Source organism: Macaca mulatta, chromosome 2 (assembly GCF_049350105.2).
Source record: "Macaca mulatta isolate MMU2019108-1 chromosome 2, T2T-MMU8v2.0, whole genome shotgun sequence".
In the NCBI taxonomy this organism is placed as follows: domain Eukaryota; kingdom Metazoa; phylum Chordata; class Mammalia; order Primates; family Cercopithecidae; genus Macaca; species Macaca mulatta.
This window is the reverse complement of record NC_133407.1, coordinates 161,326,478-161,344,649: the sequence shown is the minus strand read 5'-3', so window position 1 is coordinate 161,344,649 and position 18,172 is coordinate 161,326,478. Positions and strand designations below refer to the sequence as shown.

The 18,172-nt window shown below is 38.1% G+C and overlaps 1 protein-coding gene across 1 annotated transcript in view; it reads right to left on the bottom strand.

The window, feature by feature from the left end:
* Window positions 1–356: 356 nt before the first annotated feature.
* KPNA1 (karyopherin subunit alpha 1) overlaps window positions 357–18,172 on the bottom strand; it is a 91,755-nt gene continuing 73,939 nt past the window's right edge. Inside the window, 5 exon segments of the mRNA NM_001261170.2 lie at window positions 357–2,817; window positions 3,179–3,357; window positions 9,911–10,038; window positions 12,378–12,503; window positions 17,207–17,285. Of these exon segments, the coding sequence (NP_001248099.1) occupies window positions 2,630–2,817; window positions 3,179–3,357; window positions 9,911–10,038; window positions 12,378–12,503; window positions 17,207–17,285 (700 nt within the window). The 3' untranslated portion in view covers window positions 357–2,629.

Genomic DNA, 18,172 nt, shown 5'->3' with positions numbered 1-18,172 from the left:
ACTGAAAACAGGATTTACAGTTACCCCTTGCAATGTCATTCCTATTACCAAAAAGGCTGCTTCAGTACCAACAAGTTCCAACACATCTGAGTTATGCTATTTAACTTTTAGCCAATTCCAACTTTGATACTTTAAGAAAAAATCATTTTATTGTTTAAAAAAAAAACTTAGATCTTATAGTTTATGAACTTCTAGGACAAGATAAATTCCTCTGTTTTAGACACAAAATAGATCACGTCAGTTAAATAGACTTTGTTTTAATTCATTCACTGAAACATCTCGCAACTGCTAGCAAAAATTCCGAATGCACACTACTCTTCCTAATGTGGGGAGACAACTGTGTGCTTTGTATTTTTCCCACTCAAATTGGCGTATAAAATGAAATTATTTTAACTATCCAATGGAAAGTACATAATTTAAAACATCCTATAGAAATGACATGTTACTAGTAATTTACAATTTAAAAAAACAGCCACAAAAAAGTCAAAGCTAAAAACAAGATTTTTACTATGAATCAGTGCTTCTATTATCCTTCTGAAAGAAGTTATATTTTAATGTGATGTAAAGGCAACATTGAAATTTCTTCTTTAAATTAACCACCTAATTTATCCCTAAAATTACAAAGAACCAAAGTCTTTTACAGGTCAAGTGCAGTAAACTAAAATGTTCTCTCAGCACAAAGCAGCACTAGAAAAAGTAACAGTTATAGATGGGAGTTGTCTAGTTTTGCAGTGGCTGCTCCATCAATAACAAACAGACATCAGACGGTATCCATCCCAGAGCACAGACACTACTACAGACTAGATGCGAAGAATGCGTCACACTCTTGGCTGATAAATGTCCTTTGTCTTTGACTCTTTCTAGTTTGAAGTGGATTTTTTAAAAGTTTAAATCAGGTCACATAAGTTGGCTGCTTAAATAACATGATGAGGTATGAAAGCTCTGAATATCCCTTACATTCAGCAGGATTTACCAGAGATGTATAATAGCTTGTCAGGGGCAACTTCCAAATAGTTTTTACACTTTGGGGTTATAATGAATTCTAGAAGAGGACAAGTCTAAAAAGGTTTAAAAGGGTATGCTCTGAAACAGAGGTGAGCAACCTTTTCCTTCAGAATTCACTTGAACAGCGCATCAACAAAAAAATCTTCTCTGGTAGTGTATCCCAACATTGAGTCAAGATGGCCAACTAGCACCGAGAAGTCGTATTGAACTCATTTGCAGTTCTCTTGGCAATTAAGCGTATTTTTTTCATTCCAGTCCAAGCACAAATGTGGATCACTGAACACAGTACTGGAAGCGCCATTTGCAGGTACAGATTGCAGTCATCATTAAATGAGCCAGAAGGCAGATACTGTTTTTATTTTTCTGGGGGGGAAGGGGAAGTGGCACAGTACTAGCAGGAGATGAAATAAAATGATTAGGGAACAATGAGGTTATAAGATCACTGTTCTTATTTGGGTTAAGCAGGTCATGTCGAGAAGATGGTTTTTTTTTTCAGATAAGGACACTACATTAGAGGAATCGTGTGCAGCATGAAAACATTAGAATCGAGCTGCACCTAAGAAAAAAATCCCAAAGTTACTTTCAAAAGTATGTGTTATCTGCCAGTCACAGAGGGGAAAAGCACCTAGGGTGAACTGCAATTTTTTAATGAGGACCTTGATCAGGACCACAAAGCCTGAAACATTTGTTTTAATGCAGAAACACAGCCTCTAGTTACACTGATTGCATTTGGGAAAATTGGAGGGTTTTTTCTTCCTTAGTTTTTTTAATTAAATTATAGGATATGGTTTTGATTACTAAGTATTCGAAATCCTCATACCAGCAATAGAAATGAACCACTTCCAAATCCTAAGACACAAAAGACCAAAGAGAAGCAAAAGCAATACAAATTAATATGTGCCCCTCTCCTTTCTGCTCTAAGGGAATCTGCAAACCAGTATCATATTTAAGAGTCAAAGTGTTAATTCTTCAGCATTCCTGACAACTAGAAAGCACATTCACTGAAGGCTGAAGGTGAGGGAGTGGATGGTTTAATATCTGAAGAATGGCGCCAATAGAGGAAAGAAAACCATCCAATCTCAGTAAGGATTAATGCAAATCTGGCTAGAAAAAGCCACCAGGTAATCCAAGGGTTCACTGTGGAAGAACTCATGAAAAGTACTCTGAAGTATACACAACAGGTCTAAACTTCTCCCTTGTCGTAAGTAGTTGTGTAAAATTCAAGATAAAGATTTAGTCTCATCTTTTAATGTCAGTTTTTTCCCCCATGTTAAAGGGAATGAGGAGTCCTCCTCTTTTATTCCCCCACAAGAAAAAGGGAGCCACATTAATACGTGTATATTCCCATAACTCTAATGTAAGTGCGGATCTCCAAAGCCTAGGGATTTTTCCATAAGAGAGTGGGCCGTTCTGGTTACCCTTTTATTAGAAGGGTATTCCACCACAGAGAGCCGGAGGTTTTCCAGATGTGTGTAAGAGAGCAGGTGCGCAAGGCAAGCAAATGAGCGCAAACAGTATTATGGAAAACATTTGAGAAGTTAGCTCCATGAGGACTGTGGGCTCCACAAGAGGACTCGACTGGGTAGCCTGGTCTGACACAGGAACGTGAAAGCAGAGTATTGCTTCAAAGCTGGAAACCTTCCATAGGAGCCTCACACTGTTGGAAGATGTACTGCTGCTGGTTAAGGTCAACCTGGGGTGCAATGCTGCTGTCTTCATCTTCGGTCCCGAAGTAATGCTCAATAAGATCAAAGGCCTTTTGGTAGATCTCCTGGTTTTCATGACTCTGTAAGAACTCAATTTTATCCAGACCTGAAATGGAGAATAAAGGAAAATCTATTGAAAACTTCAATAAATATTGGAAATTCCATAACTATATATTCCCAAACTATATTTTGTCATATATCTCTGTTCTTGATGTAAAGAAAGATTATTTGTATCTCATAGGTATTTTATAATAGCACAGAAATGACTGCTGGGATTACATCTGAAAGCTAATATTATAAACTGACATCTTAAATACATATGCAAGCAACATCCAGTCTGCAGAAGCAGCAATTTCCCTAACAGTCCTCTTTTCATCCAGTGCCTAGCAGCAGTATTGTTTTTATTGAACTCTATCTACGACCCAATTAATTCTTCGCCATAAACTTCTTCAACCAAAGCATCTTACCATAAGCTTCTTCAATCAAAGCACAGTAAGGGTTAATGCCAGTGCCATTCCTTTTGGCTTCCTGTTCTCCAAGCCTCAGGATATTTTCCAAGCCATTTAGGGCAACCTGTACAATCTTAGAGTCCATGACCGTGAGGAGATCACAGAGCGGCTTGATACAACCTAGTTCTACTAGGTACCTAAACACAAAGAATAATGTAGTCAAACAAAACTTTAAATTTTGTTAAACTTATGAAATTAGTGAACAAGTCATCCTCAACCTTACTGCAAAGACTTAAAAAAAAAAAAAAAAAAAAAGGCACTCTTTCAACCATACAAGCTATACCTTTTCACAAAAACAAAACACCCTCTAAATAAATTATCCCAAACCAGTTCTCTGGCACCTTTCTCCATTCTTTTCCCTTCACAATTTATGCATTCCAAAAACAGGAACACTCACCTATTAAAACTTTGAAATGAGTAACTCATCAAAATAGTATAATTTTGAGTAATTTCATCTTTGTTTCCATAGAAAGCCACACCTCTCAAAACATGACACTCTTGGTGCTAAAAGCCAGCACAAGCCTGATAGGCCAAATCTTTCAAACATGACTCGAATTTTAGTAAAGTAAGTTGTGGGAAGAATAAACAAACGTCAGAGGACTCTAGAGCTGGTATTTTTCCTTTAATTCAAGCAGAATGTATAATCATATGTAATCAAGATTAATCATACTTGAACTGCAGAGACATGATTACATTCACAGTAAATAGTCATGTCATTTTTTATCATTCTGGTTTCTCAAGTTGAGTACAGAGAGGCAGAGATAATGAATCCAGTTGCATTCTGTGGATGGGTAAGGTCATTATGAAACTTACTGCTAGTGCTAATCTATTTCTCTCTCGCATGCTGCTTTTTTGTGTGGGGGAGGAAGAATTCAAAAATATATAAAAATAAATCTCTAGCCAAACAAGAAAAAAAGGAGAAAAGACAAAATTACTAATATCATGAAAGAGAATCATCACTTGATCTCATGGATAGTAAAAGGATAATAAAGGAATACTACAAACAACTCTATGCTGACACATTTGATCATTCAGATAATAAAATGAACAATTTCTTGAAAGACACAAACCACCAAAACTCAATCATGGAGAAATGAATGATGTGAACAGGCTTACATGTATTAAATAAATTGAATCATTAATTAATAACTTCCCAGAATAGAAAACACCAGGATGAGAGTTTCACTGGTGAATTCTGGCAAATATTTAAAGACGAAACGATACTAGTATTCTACCATCTCTTCCAGAAAACAAACAGTGGGGATACTTCCTAACTCAATCTATGAGGCCACCACTTCCCCAATACCAAAATTAAATAAAGACATTATAAGAAAGGAAAATTACAGACTAATATGTCTCATGAACATGAATGCAAAAATCCTCAACAAAACATTATCAAATCAAATCCAAGAATGTGTATGAAGAATTATATACCAAGTGGATTTATTCCAAATATGCCAGGCTGATCTGTCATTTTAAAAAAATGAATCAATGTAATCAACTTATGATCACTTCAACAGATGCAAAAAAGCATTTAACAAAATCCAATGCCCATTCATGATAAAAACGCAGCAAACAGGCCAGGCGTGGTGGCTCACGCCTGTAATCCCAACTCTTCGGGAGGCAGACGCAGGTGGATCACCTGAGGTCAGGAGTTCAAGACTAGTCTAGTCCACATGATGAAACCCCATCTCTACTAAAAACACAAAAACCAGCCAGACATGGTGGCGGGCACCTGTATTCCCAGCTACTTGGGAGGCTGAGGCAGAATCGCTTGAACCCAGGAGGCAGAGGATGCAGTGAGCTGAGATCGTACCACTGCACTCCAGCCTGGGCGACAAAAGCAAAATTCAGTCTCAATAAATAAACAAACAAGCAAACAACCCAGCAAACAAAGAGACAGAACTTCCTTAAGAGATTCTTTGATAGAATCTCAACAAAGAACATACAGTTAACATTATACTTAATGATGAGAAAGACTGGTAATAAAGCAAGGATGTACTCTCTCACCACTCCTATTCAACAGTGCACTGGAAGTCCCACATAATGCAGTTAAGAAAAGGGAATAAAAAGTATACAGATTAGGAAGGAAGAAATTAAGACTGTCTTTCTTTTCAGATGACATCATTATGTAGAAGGCCCCAAAGAATTTATTTAGAAGGTTGTACGATACAAGGTTAGTAACAATTCAATTACCATCCTATATTCCAGTAATTAACAATTGGAATTTGAAATTAAAAAGACAGTATCTCAACCCCAGTACTTTGGGAAGCCAAGGCAGGCGGATCTCAAGGTCAGGAGTTCAAAACCAGCCTGGCCAACATGGGGAATCCCTGTCTCTACTAAAAATACAAAAAAAAAAAAAATTAGCTGGGCATGGTGGTGGGCGTCTGTAATCCCAGCTACTCAGTAGGCTGAGGCAGGAGAATCGCTTCAAACTGGAAGGTGGAGGTTGCAGTGAGTCAAGATCGTGCCACTGAACTCCAGCCTGGGAGAAAGAGCGAAACTCTGTCTCAAAAAAAAAAAAAAAAAAAAAGACAATATCTCATTTACATCAGCATCAAAAAAGTGTATATCTAATAAAATATGTACAACAGGGTATATATGAGGAAAACTACAAAATTGATGATCTAAAAAAAAAAATGGCGAAATATTCCATGCTCATGGACAAGACAACTCAATATTGTTAAGATGGCAATTCTTCCCAACTTGATCTACGGATTCAATGTGATACTCCCAGACAAAAATCCCAACAATAGATACCCACAAACTGATTCTAAAGTTTATATGGGAAGGCAAAAGGCCCAGAATAGTCAATACAATACTGAAGAACAAAGTTGGAGGAACGACATTATCAACTTACTATAATCTAATCAAGACAGTGTGGTATTGGTGAAAGGACAAACAAAAAAACCAATGGAACAAAATAGAGGGCCCAGACATTCACAATACTTGAATGTCTGTTCCCCTGATGGTATCCTAGATGCCATTTAGGCTTTCTTTTCTTCTCTTTTCTCTTCCCTACCTCCCTCCCTCCTTCCTTCCTCTCTTTTCTTTTGTTTCTTTTCCTTCCTTCCTCCCTCCCTCCCTCTCTTTCTCTTTCTCTCTCTCTCTCTCTTTCTTTCTTGTATATCTGACTGGGTTATTTCAAAAGACCTATCTTTAAGTTTAATAATTCTTTCTTCTGCGTGATCTAATACACTGCTGAAGGTCTCAACTGTATTTTTACTTCACTCATTAAATTCTTTAGTGCTGGGAATCCTTTTGTATGTTATTATTGCTTCTTAAATTGTGTGGTGGTAGGATGGTAGGAGATGCTCATAACAACTTTTGTTTTGTAAATATGTATTCTTTGATTTAACCCACCACCACTACTACTACCATCATTCACGGATTCACCAAAAGTTGGGTAATAATTATACTTGTTTTTATTAATCTTTCTTACATTTATGTATAGCTCACATCTGTTTCAATGTTTAATATTAGAAGGTTTGGGGGTCTATATTTTGAAGGTTGGTGATGTTTCCTTGACCAGAAATATCATGTAGTAACTCAACTGATGTATATTAATTAGCCTATGGTAAAATTGGTTTTGATATACAATGTTTCTCTTAAAGTTTCCTGGAACCTATCAGTGATATTAAGTGAGGACTTCCTATACTGTACTAGCAGAGTGTGTGTGTGTGTGTGTTTGGTTTCTCAGATAAACTGCAAATTCATGCACGCACACACAAAAAAAGAATAGAGGGCCCAGAAACACACCCACACAAAAACAGTCAACTGATCTTTAACAGAAGAGCAAAGGCAATTTAGTGGACAAGGGATTCCACCTTTTCAACAGTGCTAAAACAACTGAACATCCATACAGAAAAATAATGAACCTAGACACAGGCCTTACTGTGTGTTACTCATGAGGTTAGACAGGCCAAGTCTTCCCAATACCCAAGACTGAGGCTTTCATCCCAGTATTCACCAATCAATTACTTCATCATCCTTGTGAAAGAATGACCTATAGCAAGACTGACCTGCCACCTCCAAAAACACTGCATTCTCTCACTTTTCCTCATGCTATTCTCCCCTCCAAAATTGCCAAATCCCTATACAAATGGTAAGTTTCACTTCTTTGACGAATCTTTCTCTAATTTCAGTTAATAATCCTTATCTCTCATTAAGAACATGTGTTATATATGTATTAACATTTGATTATATTCACCCTAAAATTCTAGGTATTTCCTAAAACATTCTTTTGAGACAAGAGTCATTCTGTCTCCCAGGGTGGAATGCAGTGGCACAATCTTGTCTCACTGCAACCAACGTCTGCCTCCTCTCATTTCAGCCTCCCAAGTACCTGGAACTACAGGAGAACACCAACACGCCCAGCTAATTTTTGTAGAGACAAGGTTTCTCTATGTTGGCTAGGCTGACCTAGCCTAGGTCTCTAACTCCTGACCTCAAGTGCCTTGTCCTCCCAAAGTGCTGGAATTACAGACGTGAGCCACCACGCCCGACCAAGATATTTCCTAAAATATTCTAATTGTTTCTTGCATCCAAATCTGGTATCTGCAACAAGAGTAAGGAGAAGCCAGATAGATGTCTTTTATAAGTGATAAGGTCAGTTTGCTTTTGTAATTTGGACTGTAATATTTTTGTGACATTCTTTCAAGATAACTCTTCTTGTGGGGAAGAAGAAACTGCTAGGAGAGTGATAATTTTATTATAAACAGCTATGCTGAATTTTACAAAGGGACAGTAGCAATTCTATGCTTCTCTAACAGAGCAAAATACTCCCGAATACTTTCTCATGAAAGATGGCCTAATAAAATATATATGTTTATGGTTTATTTCTTCTTTTTTTTTTTGAAGCGGAACGTCACTCTGTCGCCCAGGCTGGAGTGCAGTGGCATTATCTCAGCTCACTGCAACCTCTGCCTTCCAGATTCAAGAGATTCTCCAGTCTCAGCCCCCCAAGTAGCTGGGATTACGGGCGCATGCCACCACACCTGGCTGATTTTTGTACTTTTAGTAGAGACGGGGTTTTCACCATGTTGGCCAGGCTGGTCTCAAACTCCTGACCTTGTGATCCATCTGCCTTGGCCTCCCAAAGTGGTGGGATTACAGGCATGAGCCACTGCACCCAGCCTGATTTATTTTGATTAAGAAAATATATTTACTATAAAATATAGAGATAATAATTATAAATGTGAATTTGAACATAAAGCTTATTCAAATAACTATAGTACTTCATTATTTTTGCCATCTGGTGACAGCATAATTAAAATCATGGTACCCTAGAACCAGAATTTTGGAGGTTGGAAAAAACCTACAAGACAAATGCGCTATGTCTCCCTGAAATAACCTGCCCATGATGAACTTTACCAAAATAGCTACTGCATGTGTTAATTTGTTTGTAATTTTATTATTTCAGGTACATATTTCTTATTTTCTCTACCTGATCAATTTCTGTACTTTGTTACAACTAATTTTATTTTTTAATTCCAAACAGAATACTCAAAACTAGCATCTGATGAATGCCTACATTCAGTCCACAAAGCAACAATATAAGTAGCAGCTATGTTTGTCTGACATTACATATGAGTAAGGAGTTAATGCTTTAACACTCATTTGAAACCATCTTTCCCTAATTTTGGATTCCCCATAAAGAAAGTTAAGAAAGGCTGGGTCTAGGCTCCATTTTTCTCTTCATCATTACTTTTTTCCCTGTCTGAAATACTAGATGTCCTGAATTTTGCATTTAATTATATGATGCTCCTTTGAAGAACTGATTCCCATCCATATTTATGTTTTCTTCCACTCATTAAGCTTATAAGCTGCTCACTGGGCATGATGGCTCACACCTGTAATCCCAGCACTTTGGGAGGCCAAGACGGGTAGATTGCCTGAACTCAGGAATTCAAGATAAGTCTGGCCAACAGGGCAAAACTCTGTCTCTACTAAAAGTACAAAAATTAGCTGGGTGTAGTGGTGCACACCTGTAATCCCAGCTACTAGGGAGGCTGAGGCAGGAGAATCGCTTGAACCCGGGAGGTGGAGGTTGCAGTGAGCCGAGATTGTGCCACTGCACTCCAGCCTGGGCGACAGAGAGAGATTACATCTCAATCAACCAACCACTAAGCTGCTACCAAGGGACCCATTTAAGTCTTGAGCTGCTACAGTTCTCTCCCTTTAACAAATGAATACCATAGTACTTTAGAAGATACCTGCCTCTACGAAATTTGGCACTTTATTCTCAGACTCTTTCAATTCTGATCCAATTCTACTATTAAGACATCTAAACTAATAAGGGCAAGAGTAAGTTATTAAACTTGGGCTCTAGGTTCTACAAGTAACCTATACTACCCAAGATATTTCTAACAAGTAGCTCCAGAGCAGGTTGAAGCGAGGATTTCTATTGCCTCAAGCCTCAACTATGCCTTACTTCTTATATCCCAGGATTACTTTTCAGCAAAAAGAAATGGGAGAGATATAAAGAATTAAATATACATCTAATTATGACACCAAGGACAATTTCCTAAGGACTGGAACTAGACATTCTTAATAAGATCATCTCTCACTTACCTTTCCCCTCAAATGCAGATAATCTTTGATTCTAGGTAATATGTGGGAGGTTAGAAAGTGATAGACACAATAATTTTTCTTTAACTTACAATATGCTGCCTGATTGGTACTTACTTGATCTGTTCAGCTGATCCTCCAGAAGTTGCATTTGTGATGGCCCAAGCTGCTTCTTTTCTTGTCCGAAATTCAGCAGTTTGTAAAATACTAATGAGGGCTGGGAAAATGTTGGCATCTATCACAGTCTAAAATTAAAAAAAAACTTAAATGGAAAAACCTGTAAGATTTATAAAAATATTCATGATACTAATTATAACTTCTAAGCTAGTTTGACTATTAACACACCTTCTCCTGTCAGAAATAAATGGGAAAGAGTTACATCATTATCTGCCCCCCTTTTTTGTGTGAGATAGAGTCTCACTCTGTTGCCCAGGCTGGAGTGCAGTGGTTCTCAACTCACTGCAGCTTCCACCTCCTCGGTTCAAGTGATTCTCCTGCCTCAGCCTCCCGGGTAGCTGGGACTACAGGCACACAACACCAAGCCCGGCAAATTATTGTATTTTTAGTAGAGAAGGGTCTTCACCATGTTGGCCAGGCTGGCCTTGAACTTCTGACCTCAGGTGATCCGCCCACCTTGGCCTCCCAAAGTGCAGGGATTATAGGTGTGAGCCACCATGCCCGGCCTATCCCTAACCTTTATGCTATACTTGGTATCACTGAAAACATCTTCCCTGGAGTTTGTGATCTTATAATCTCCTATTTTCTCTGAGTTCTTTTCTCTTTTATTGTCCTCTTTTGTTCCGCCCATAATAACAAATTTTAAGAGTTCAATTTTCTGTTCCTCTGCTATTCCATTCTCACATAGCATGTAAACTTGCATGTGCGTGCGAAAACTCTGTAGTCCTCACTTCTCACTGGAGCATCAGCCCAGGGTAGCCAGCAGTTTACATTAGGTCTGCCAGTCACCTCAAACACATCATCTGCCCGCTATATCAAGTTTCCTTTTAAGCCTCTCTAGTTCACAAAGGCTATTAATTTATGTTCTCAATTTTTAAAATCCTGAGTCCCATCTTTTTCCTTTCCTTTGGCATTGCCATGCTATTCCAAGCCACTACCTCCCAGATTACCAAAAATAAGCTTTACAGTTGGATGGAGTACTTTTACTCAATCCCATTCATGTACTAACGCTAAAGTAGCCTTCCCAAAATTACTTTCTCCCGGTTTCTCCCTGGCTCAAGTACCTAACATAGATTTATATCATTTCCTACGTTAAGAAACTGAGAAGTTCTGCATAAAAAAGCCTGGTGGTGACAGGCAATCAAATACAGATGAAATCACTTCATGTGAATGTTACAGATTGTTATAGCTATTAATCTCAGTTCCTAATTCAGCATTTTGGGGACAAACTGCTTTCCTGGTCAAAAACTCTTATTATACCTGTGAAGGACTTCAACAAAGTTTGACAAAGTTGATGAATGGAAAGACACCTAATCCTGGTCCTGTCATTTTACTAGAGTTGCTCTTGAGCAAACCATTTTAATTCCATGAGCTGTTTCATCTTTTTATTCAAATTTTATTTTTATTGACAAATAGTAATTGTATATATTTTTGGGATACAATGTAATGGGTGCTTCAATGCACACACACAAACACACACACACACACTATTGTGATAAATGAAAAATTTGGATTAGATGACCTGTTTCCATTCATCTCCAAGGCCTTCTATGTCTGTGTTGTCTCTTTTCCTACCCATTGTTCCCATCCTTGATCACTGCCCAGGCTGAACACTTTGGCCCACTGCTTGTTGTCCACTTGAGTTACTCTCCCACCAATACAAAGACAAAAAGTAAAAACCAAGTAACTATTTAAAGAAAAATGGGTATCCAAAAATTCATGAAAATTTGAGGCAATCTACTACATGGATCCACTGGAAAAATAAGTATCTTACTTGGAAAGAGTAAAGCCAATTGTGTTCAGCATAAAGCCCATCAAAACATTTTGAAAATACAAGACACTATTTCTTGGATCTTGGTGATACATCAAATATGAAAGACAACAGGAAAAATGAAGGCTTAATTTCAAAAGACTTAACATCTATAAGCTAGGATAAAGTAAAAAGCTGACTATGAAGTAAGACAACAACACTGAAAGTTAGTGGTCTTCAAAGCAATTATGAAAACAATATACGTTTTGTTTTATTCTGTATTGAGATGGAGTCTTGCTCTGTCACCCAGGATGGAGTGCAGTGGCACAATCTCGGTTCACTACCAGCTCTACCTCCCGGGTTCAAGTGATTCTCCTTCCCCAGCCTCCCACGTAGCTGGGACTACAGGCACCTGCCACCACGACTGGCTAATTTTTTGTATTTTTAGTAGAGACAAGGTTTCATCATGTTGACCAGGATGGTCTCGAACTCCTGACCTCAAGTGATCCACGGGCCTCAGCCTCCCAGAGTGCTGGGATTACAGGCAGGAGCCACTACACCCAGCCGAAAACAATATATGTTTTAAAGGGTGACTGAGAAAAAAACCTTACTTTTCAATAAAAATACTGAAAGAAAAGTTAGGTCCTATGAGGTTACCTGGATTTGTGCCCTATTTCCAGCTGTAATATTAGATATCGTCCAACATGCTTCCTTTTTGATAGATTCCTTTGGGCTACTCAGCAAATGCAATAAACTCTGCAGAGCTGAGCAATTCAGAATTACCTAAAAGAAAAAGTTTGAAAATTTTACTTATTGTATTGTTCTAAATATAAATGTTTAACTTAAAGAACAGATTTTATGAAAGACATAACATCTCCCCTTGAAATTTTATAAATAAGTAACTTTATACAGGTAAAAAAAAAAGTATTCACTGTTAATAAGAATTAGTTTCTAAGATTATCAATCCAGTTTCATTGTACACATTCACAACGGCTAAATTGTACTTAGTAACTGCAATAGCATTACTCATTCACCTTCCCATCCCAACAGCGTAAGTCTTCTGAATGGATAAATAAATATATCAAGTGGCCAGAAAAGTCAGGAGTCTCAGATTTGTAGGTCCTCTGATAACACACTACTTGGTAGTCAATGAATGAATACGTACTTAATGAGGTATATCAGGTGCTTCATAGGATACAAAGATAAAAAAGATATGACCTCAGCTATCAGTTTATAAAGGTGAAGGAGGTAACACAAATACACATGGAGAAGGAGACTTACTCTACTAGAAACAAAAATAAAAAAAGTGTGATTAAGATAGTATATGGCAGGTTTAAGAATTAATCACTAAACAAAGAGAACAGAGATCTATTCTAAAAACAAATGCAGCTATGTATAAAGTTTATAATAAAAATTAACCCTTTCTCCCAATGACTGGTGGCTTTGACAGAACTGGAATAAAAAGCTAAATAGATTAAAAACAATTTTTTCAAAATCAGTTCTTAACACTGATATGGTTTGGATCTGTGTCCCCACCCAAATCACATGTCAAATTGTAATCCCCAAGGTTGGAGTGGGGCCTAGTGGGAGGTGACTAGATCATGGGGTGGATCCTCCAAGAATGGTTAGCCATGGTTCTGTTCTAGTATGGAGCACCTTTCCCTACTCCTTGCTCCTGCTCAGGTCACGTAAGACATGCCTGCTTTCTCTTCACCTTCCGCCATGACTTTAGGTTTCCTGAGACCTCCCCAGAAGCAGAAGCTACTATACACATTATGTATGGCCTGCAGAAACATGAGCCAATTAAACCTCTTTTCTTTATAAACTACTCAGTCTTAGGTATTTCTTTTTCTTTTTTTTGAGACAGTTTCACTCTTGTTGGCCAGGCTGGAGTGCAATGGCATAATCTCTGCTCACCACAACCTCCGCCTCCTAGGTTCAAGTAATTGTCCTGCCTCAGCCTCCTAAGTAGCTGGAATTACAGGCACGCACCACCATGCCCAGCTAATTTTGTATTTTCAGTAGAGACGGGGTTTCTCCATGTTGGTAAGGCTGGTCTTGAACTCTTGACCTCATGTGATCCACCTACCTCGGCCTCCCAAAGTGCTGGGATTACAGGCGGGAGCCACTGCACTCGGCCAGGTATTTATAGCAGTGAAATAACAGACTAATAAAAACCCTAAGTTGCCAAAATAAACTTGCAGCTACTTAAGAGTAAATATTTTTAAAAGGAATCATAAAGCAGAATATTAGAAAATAGCTGATTTGGGGATGGTAAAAGACTGAGCATAAAAATAAATTATAGGAGAAAACAAAAATTTCATGAAACAAATGTTTTCTTGTCAAAAATCATAAAAGATTTTAAAAATGTACACCATCCAATGTGAAAAATATTTGCAACAAATGAGAGGGTTGCTATCTTCCTTGTGTAAACTGAAAAGAGAAACTAAAATTTTAATAGAAAATTATCTCATAAGTAATGAAAGAAATGCAAATTAAAATCAAGTCTTTTATGCCTATTAAATAGGCAACAGGATTTCATTAGCAAAAAGGAGAACTGACACTGCACATAAGAAATGAAAAAATGCAGAGACAAGCTATTACAAAGTATCATAAGAACAGACTACTGCGGCTATTTTCATTTTAAGAAACAGTATGGTTCTATCACTAAGGCTGGAGTGTGGTGGCATGATCATAGCTCATTGCAACCTCAAACTCCTGGGCGCAAGCAATCCTCCTACCTCAGTCTCCTGAGTAGAGTAGGTAGGACTACAGTTACATGCCATCATGCTCAGCTAATTAAAAAAAAATGTTTTTAGAGATGGGGTCTTGCTATATTGCACAGGCTGGTTTGGAACTCCTGGGCTCAGGCAATTCTCTCACCTCAGCCTCTCAAAATGCTAGGAATACAAGCATGAGCCAGCATACCTGGCCATGATGAGGCTAATTAAGAAAGAGTTCTATGCCCCAAAAATAATAGGCTAGAAAGAAGAATGAGACTAAAATCTTACGGAGAAATTCCTTTGAATCTTTTCAAGGTTCTTTATCTTACAGGCACTAAAGCAGCTTATTGTTTCTAAAAGAAGATAATGTAAATAACATTATTTCAGGAGAGATTCAGTTGTTATTAGGGGGAATAAACTGAGATGAGTAACTGCTTAGGAGAGTAGGAGGATGGGTGGGTACAGCAACAACCTGTGTGTGTGACAAGGACCAAAAGAACGTAATTTGATGGGGATCTAGTAACAATAAGAATCAAGAAGACCTGGCAACTTGCTATACAAAGTAGAAGGGAAGAAGACACCACATGTGACTGCCAAGTTTCATGTGTAGGTAAATAGAATAGTTATATCATTACTTGAAATAGGAAAAATAAAAACTTGGAACTTGCTTTGTGGGGGAAAGAAGACATACTGCGAGACGTATGTGAGATATGCAAAGCAAGCAGAAATATGTAAGAGACTACTGCAGATATAGGACTGAAACGTGAGATAGATCGGAACTAGACGTATAGATTCAGAACTTCGTTCCATTCAATAAATATTCTTTAGGTCCCTATATATTGTGCCAGAAATTATTAGATTTACAGAGGCACAGAAATAAACACTGACATAATCTACCTCTAGAATCTTAAAATCTAGTAATTAGTTACAATACAATGTGATTAGTATTCTGATGGATGAAGAAAAAAGAATAAGTACCTAACTTAAAAGTTTAGGGTCAAACAAGCATTCTCAGAGAAAATAATGATAATACCAAGAATTCAAGAACAAGAAAACATTAGGAGTAGAGAATATGGATATGTGTGAGGTGGCAGTCAGAGCAAGGGGTAGCAGTGAAGGCATATGTTCCAGGCAGAGGGAATAAACCATGTGTTAAAGCTCAGAGCTGAGAGTGGCCACAGCCAATTTAAGGAACAAATACGGCAAAAGCATACAGCATATGGAGGTGGGTGAGGGACAGAAAGATACTGATAGGGTTCAAAAATTCAGAGGGTATAAAAGACACTATAGTTGTTAAAAGTCTCTTTCCCCTTCTTGTATCCCAGCCAACAAGTTCCCCTCAAAGACAACCAATATTTTCAGTTTCCTGTATATCCTTCCAGAGAAATTTTATGCAAATATAGTCAAACATGTATTAGTTTCTTCTACTGTTCTCTTCTGAAGTGTCTGAACTAAGCCCTGCAAAGGATGAATAGAGACAGAAAAACAGGACTTAGTAACTGATGAGGGAGGTGGAGGAAAGAATCAAGCTGATTGGTCCAGGTTTCAGGGGAACTGTTGGTGCCATTCACTGATACAGGGGAACATAAGCAGAAGTTCAGATAGTACAAGGGAAAATGAGTTCCCTTGTGTAGAGAATAAATTTAAAGTAAATACATTACAGTTAGAAGACAACTGAGAGAGCAAATCTAATCTCCTCAATTTTAGAGATTAGAAAAGGCATTAAATGTATTGCTGAAAGTCAGAACTGGTGAAGAAAATGCTAAGGCTAAAACTCAATTCCCAATTCTCAATCCATGCACACAAGGGTGATCACTGACATTATAAAAAAGATTTATGAATGAGGCTGAAAGATTGCCCCGTGAATGATGTTCACAAAAGGAGACAAGAGGAAAAGGAGCTTGCTAGGGAGAAATAAGTGGTCACTGAGGCAGAAGAACCAAAAGACTTCAACGTCACAACACAGCTGAGATTTCAGGAAGAAATACAGCTAGAACAATGCACTGTGAATGGTGTGTCTTGATACAGAAGTTGAATGGAGAAGATGGGGACATTAGAAAGTAGGAGGGAAGAATCTTCCTCACACAGGGGACTTACCATGTACAAAAGGAGAAAGCTATCAGAGAAGGTGATATCGAGATGACAAAGACAGAGAAAAGATGCTACGAGAGGATTCCGATGCTCATCAGAACTATTTCAAATAGGAGTGAAGAAAAACAAATGTCTGACCAAAAAATAGTCACTATCATAGGAGAACCCCAAATTACTACAGGCAACAGGTCAAGTCGGAGATACTGAAGGTACTGAGAGTAGATGCCTAAACCAACTTTTTTTTTTTTTTTTGAGTCAGTCTCGCTCTGTTGCCCAGGCTGGAGTGCAGTGGCACGATCTCAGCTCACTGCAACCTCTACCTCCCGGGTTCAAGCGATTCTCCTACCTCAGCCTCCCGAGTAGCTGGAACTACAGGCATGCGCAACCATGACCGGCTAATTTTTTGTATTTTTAGTAGAGATAAGGTTTCACCGTGTTGCCCAGGCTGGTGTCGAACTCCTGAGCTCAGGTGATCCGCTCACTTCGGCCTCCCAAAGTGCTGGGATTATGGGGGTGAGCGACTGTGCCTGGCCCAACATTTTTAAACATTAGTGAAACACAGTATCAAGTTTCCCTAACAATATGGAGTAAAACATGATAATAGAAATATGATCATGAAGTTCAATGTACTGTTTTTAAAGGAAAAAAGAAACAGTTACCACTTCTTCATACCTGTGTCTGAATATCATCCCCTGTGACAATGTTTCCCACAGCTCGCAAAGCAGGAGAAACCACTTTATAATCATTATGCCTGCAAAAACAAAAAGTAATGTTATAGCCAACAGTTCTATCCTTAGTTTCATTTCTTTAAGATCAAAATTTAAAAACAAAAAATAGTGATAGAATTTTAGAGCAGAAATGTACCCATGGGGTTAATTAAGGGAACATTTATCATGATGATGGGATGTCTGGTGTTCCCTAGAATAACTGTCTTTCCTCTTATTTTAGTACATTTGGAAAAAACTACCAATCTTTCTGAAGAATCTTTCCCAGCTATTCCATCACCTGGATTTCAAGTTTCCCTCTCTTTCTTTAATATAGGTTTCATTTCCTCTTTACTTGCTCTTGTATGGTTGCTGAGATAATTGAGAGCAACAGTTAACATGTACGTAACATTTTTAAGTTTTATAAATTGTCTTAATTTTCACAGAGGTAAAAGTGACACATCAACAGCTGAACTAACTTGAAAATGCAAGTCAGGAGTCACACTCCAAATACAAAGGTCTTTCAACTAAACCTACTAAACTGCCTTACTGGTCCAAAAACCACTCCACAAAGCCATATGTATATATTTAAAGACAGATATTAAGTCCTTATTTCTAGCTAAGTAAGTCACTATCTTTTGATTTTCCTTAAGGGTCCTATTTTTCCCTCCACTTAAATGAGACTGATCACTCTCTAAAAACCGTGCCAGTTCCTTCAAATTTAAGATGTGATGATTAGAAAGAAATGGCTGGGTTCCATTCCAAGATGGGCAAATAGGAACAGCTCCAGTCTGCAGCTCCCAGCGTGACTGACGCAGAAGATGGGTGATTTCTGCATCTCCAACTGAGGTACCTGATTCATCTCACTGGGACTGGTTGGATAGTGGGTGCAGCCCACAGAGGGCAAGCCGAAGCACGGCAGGGCATCACCTCA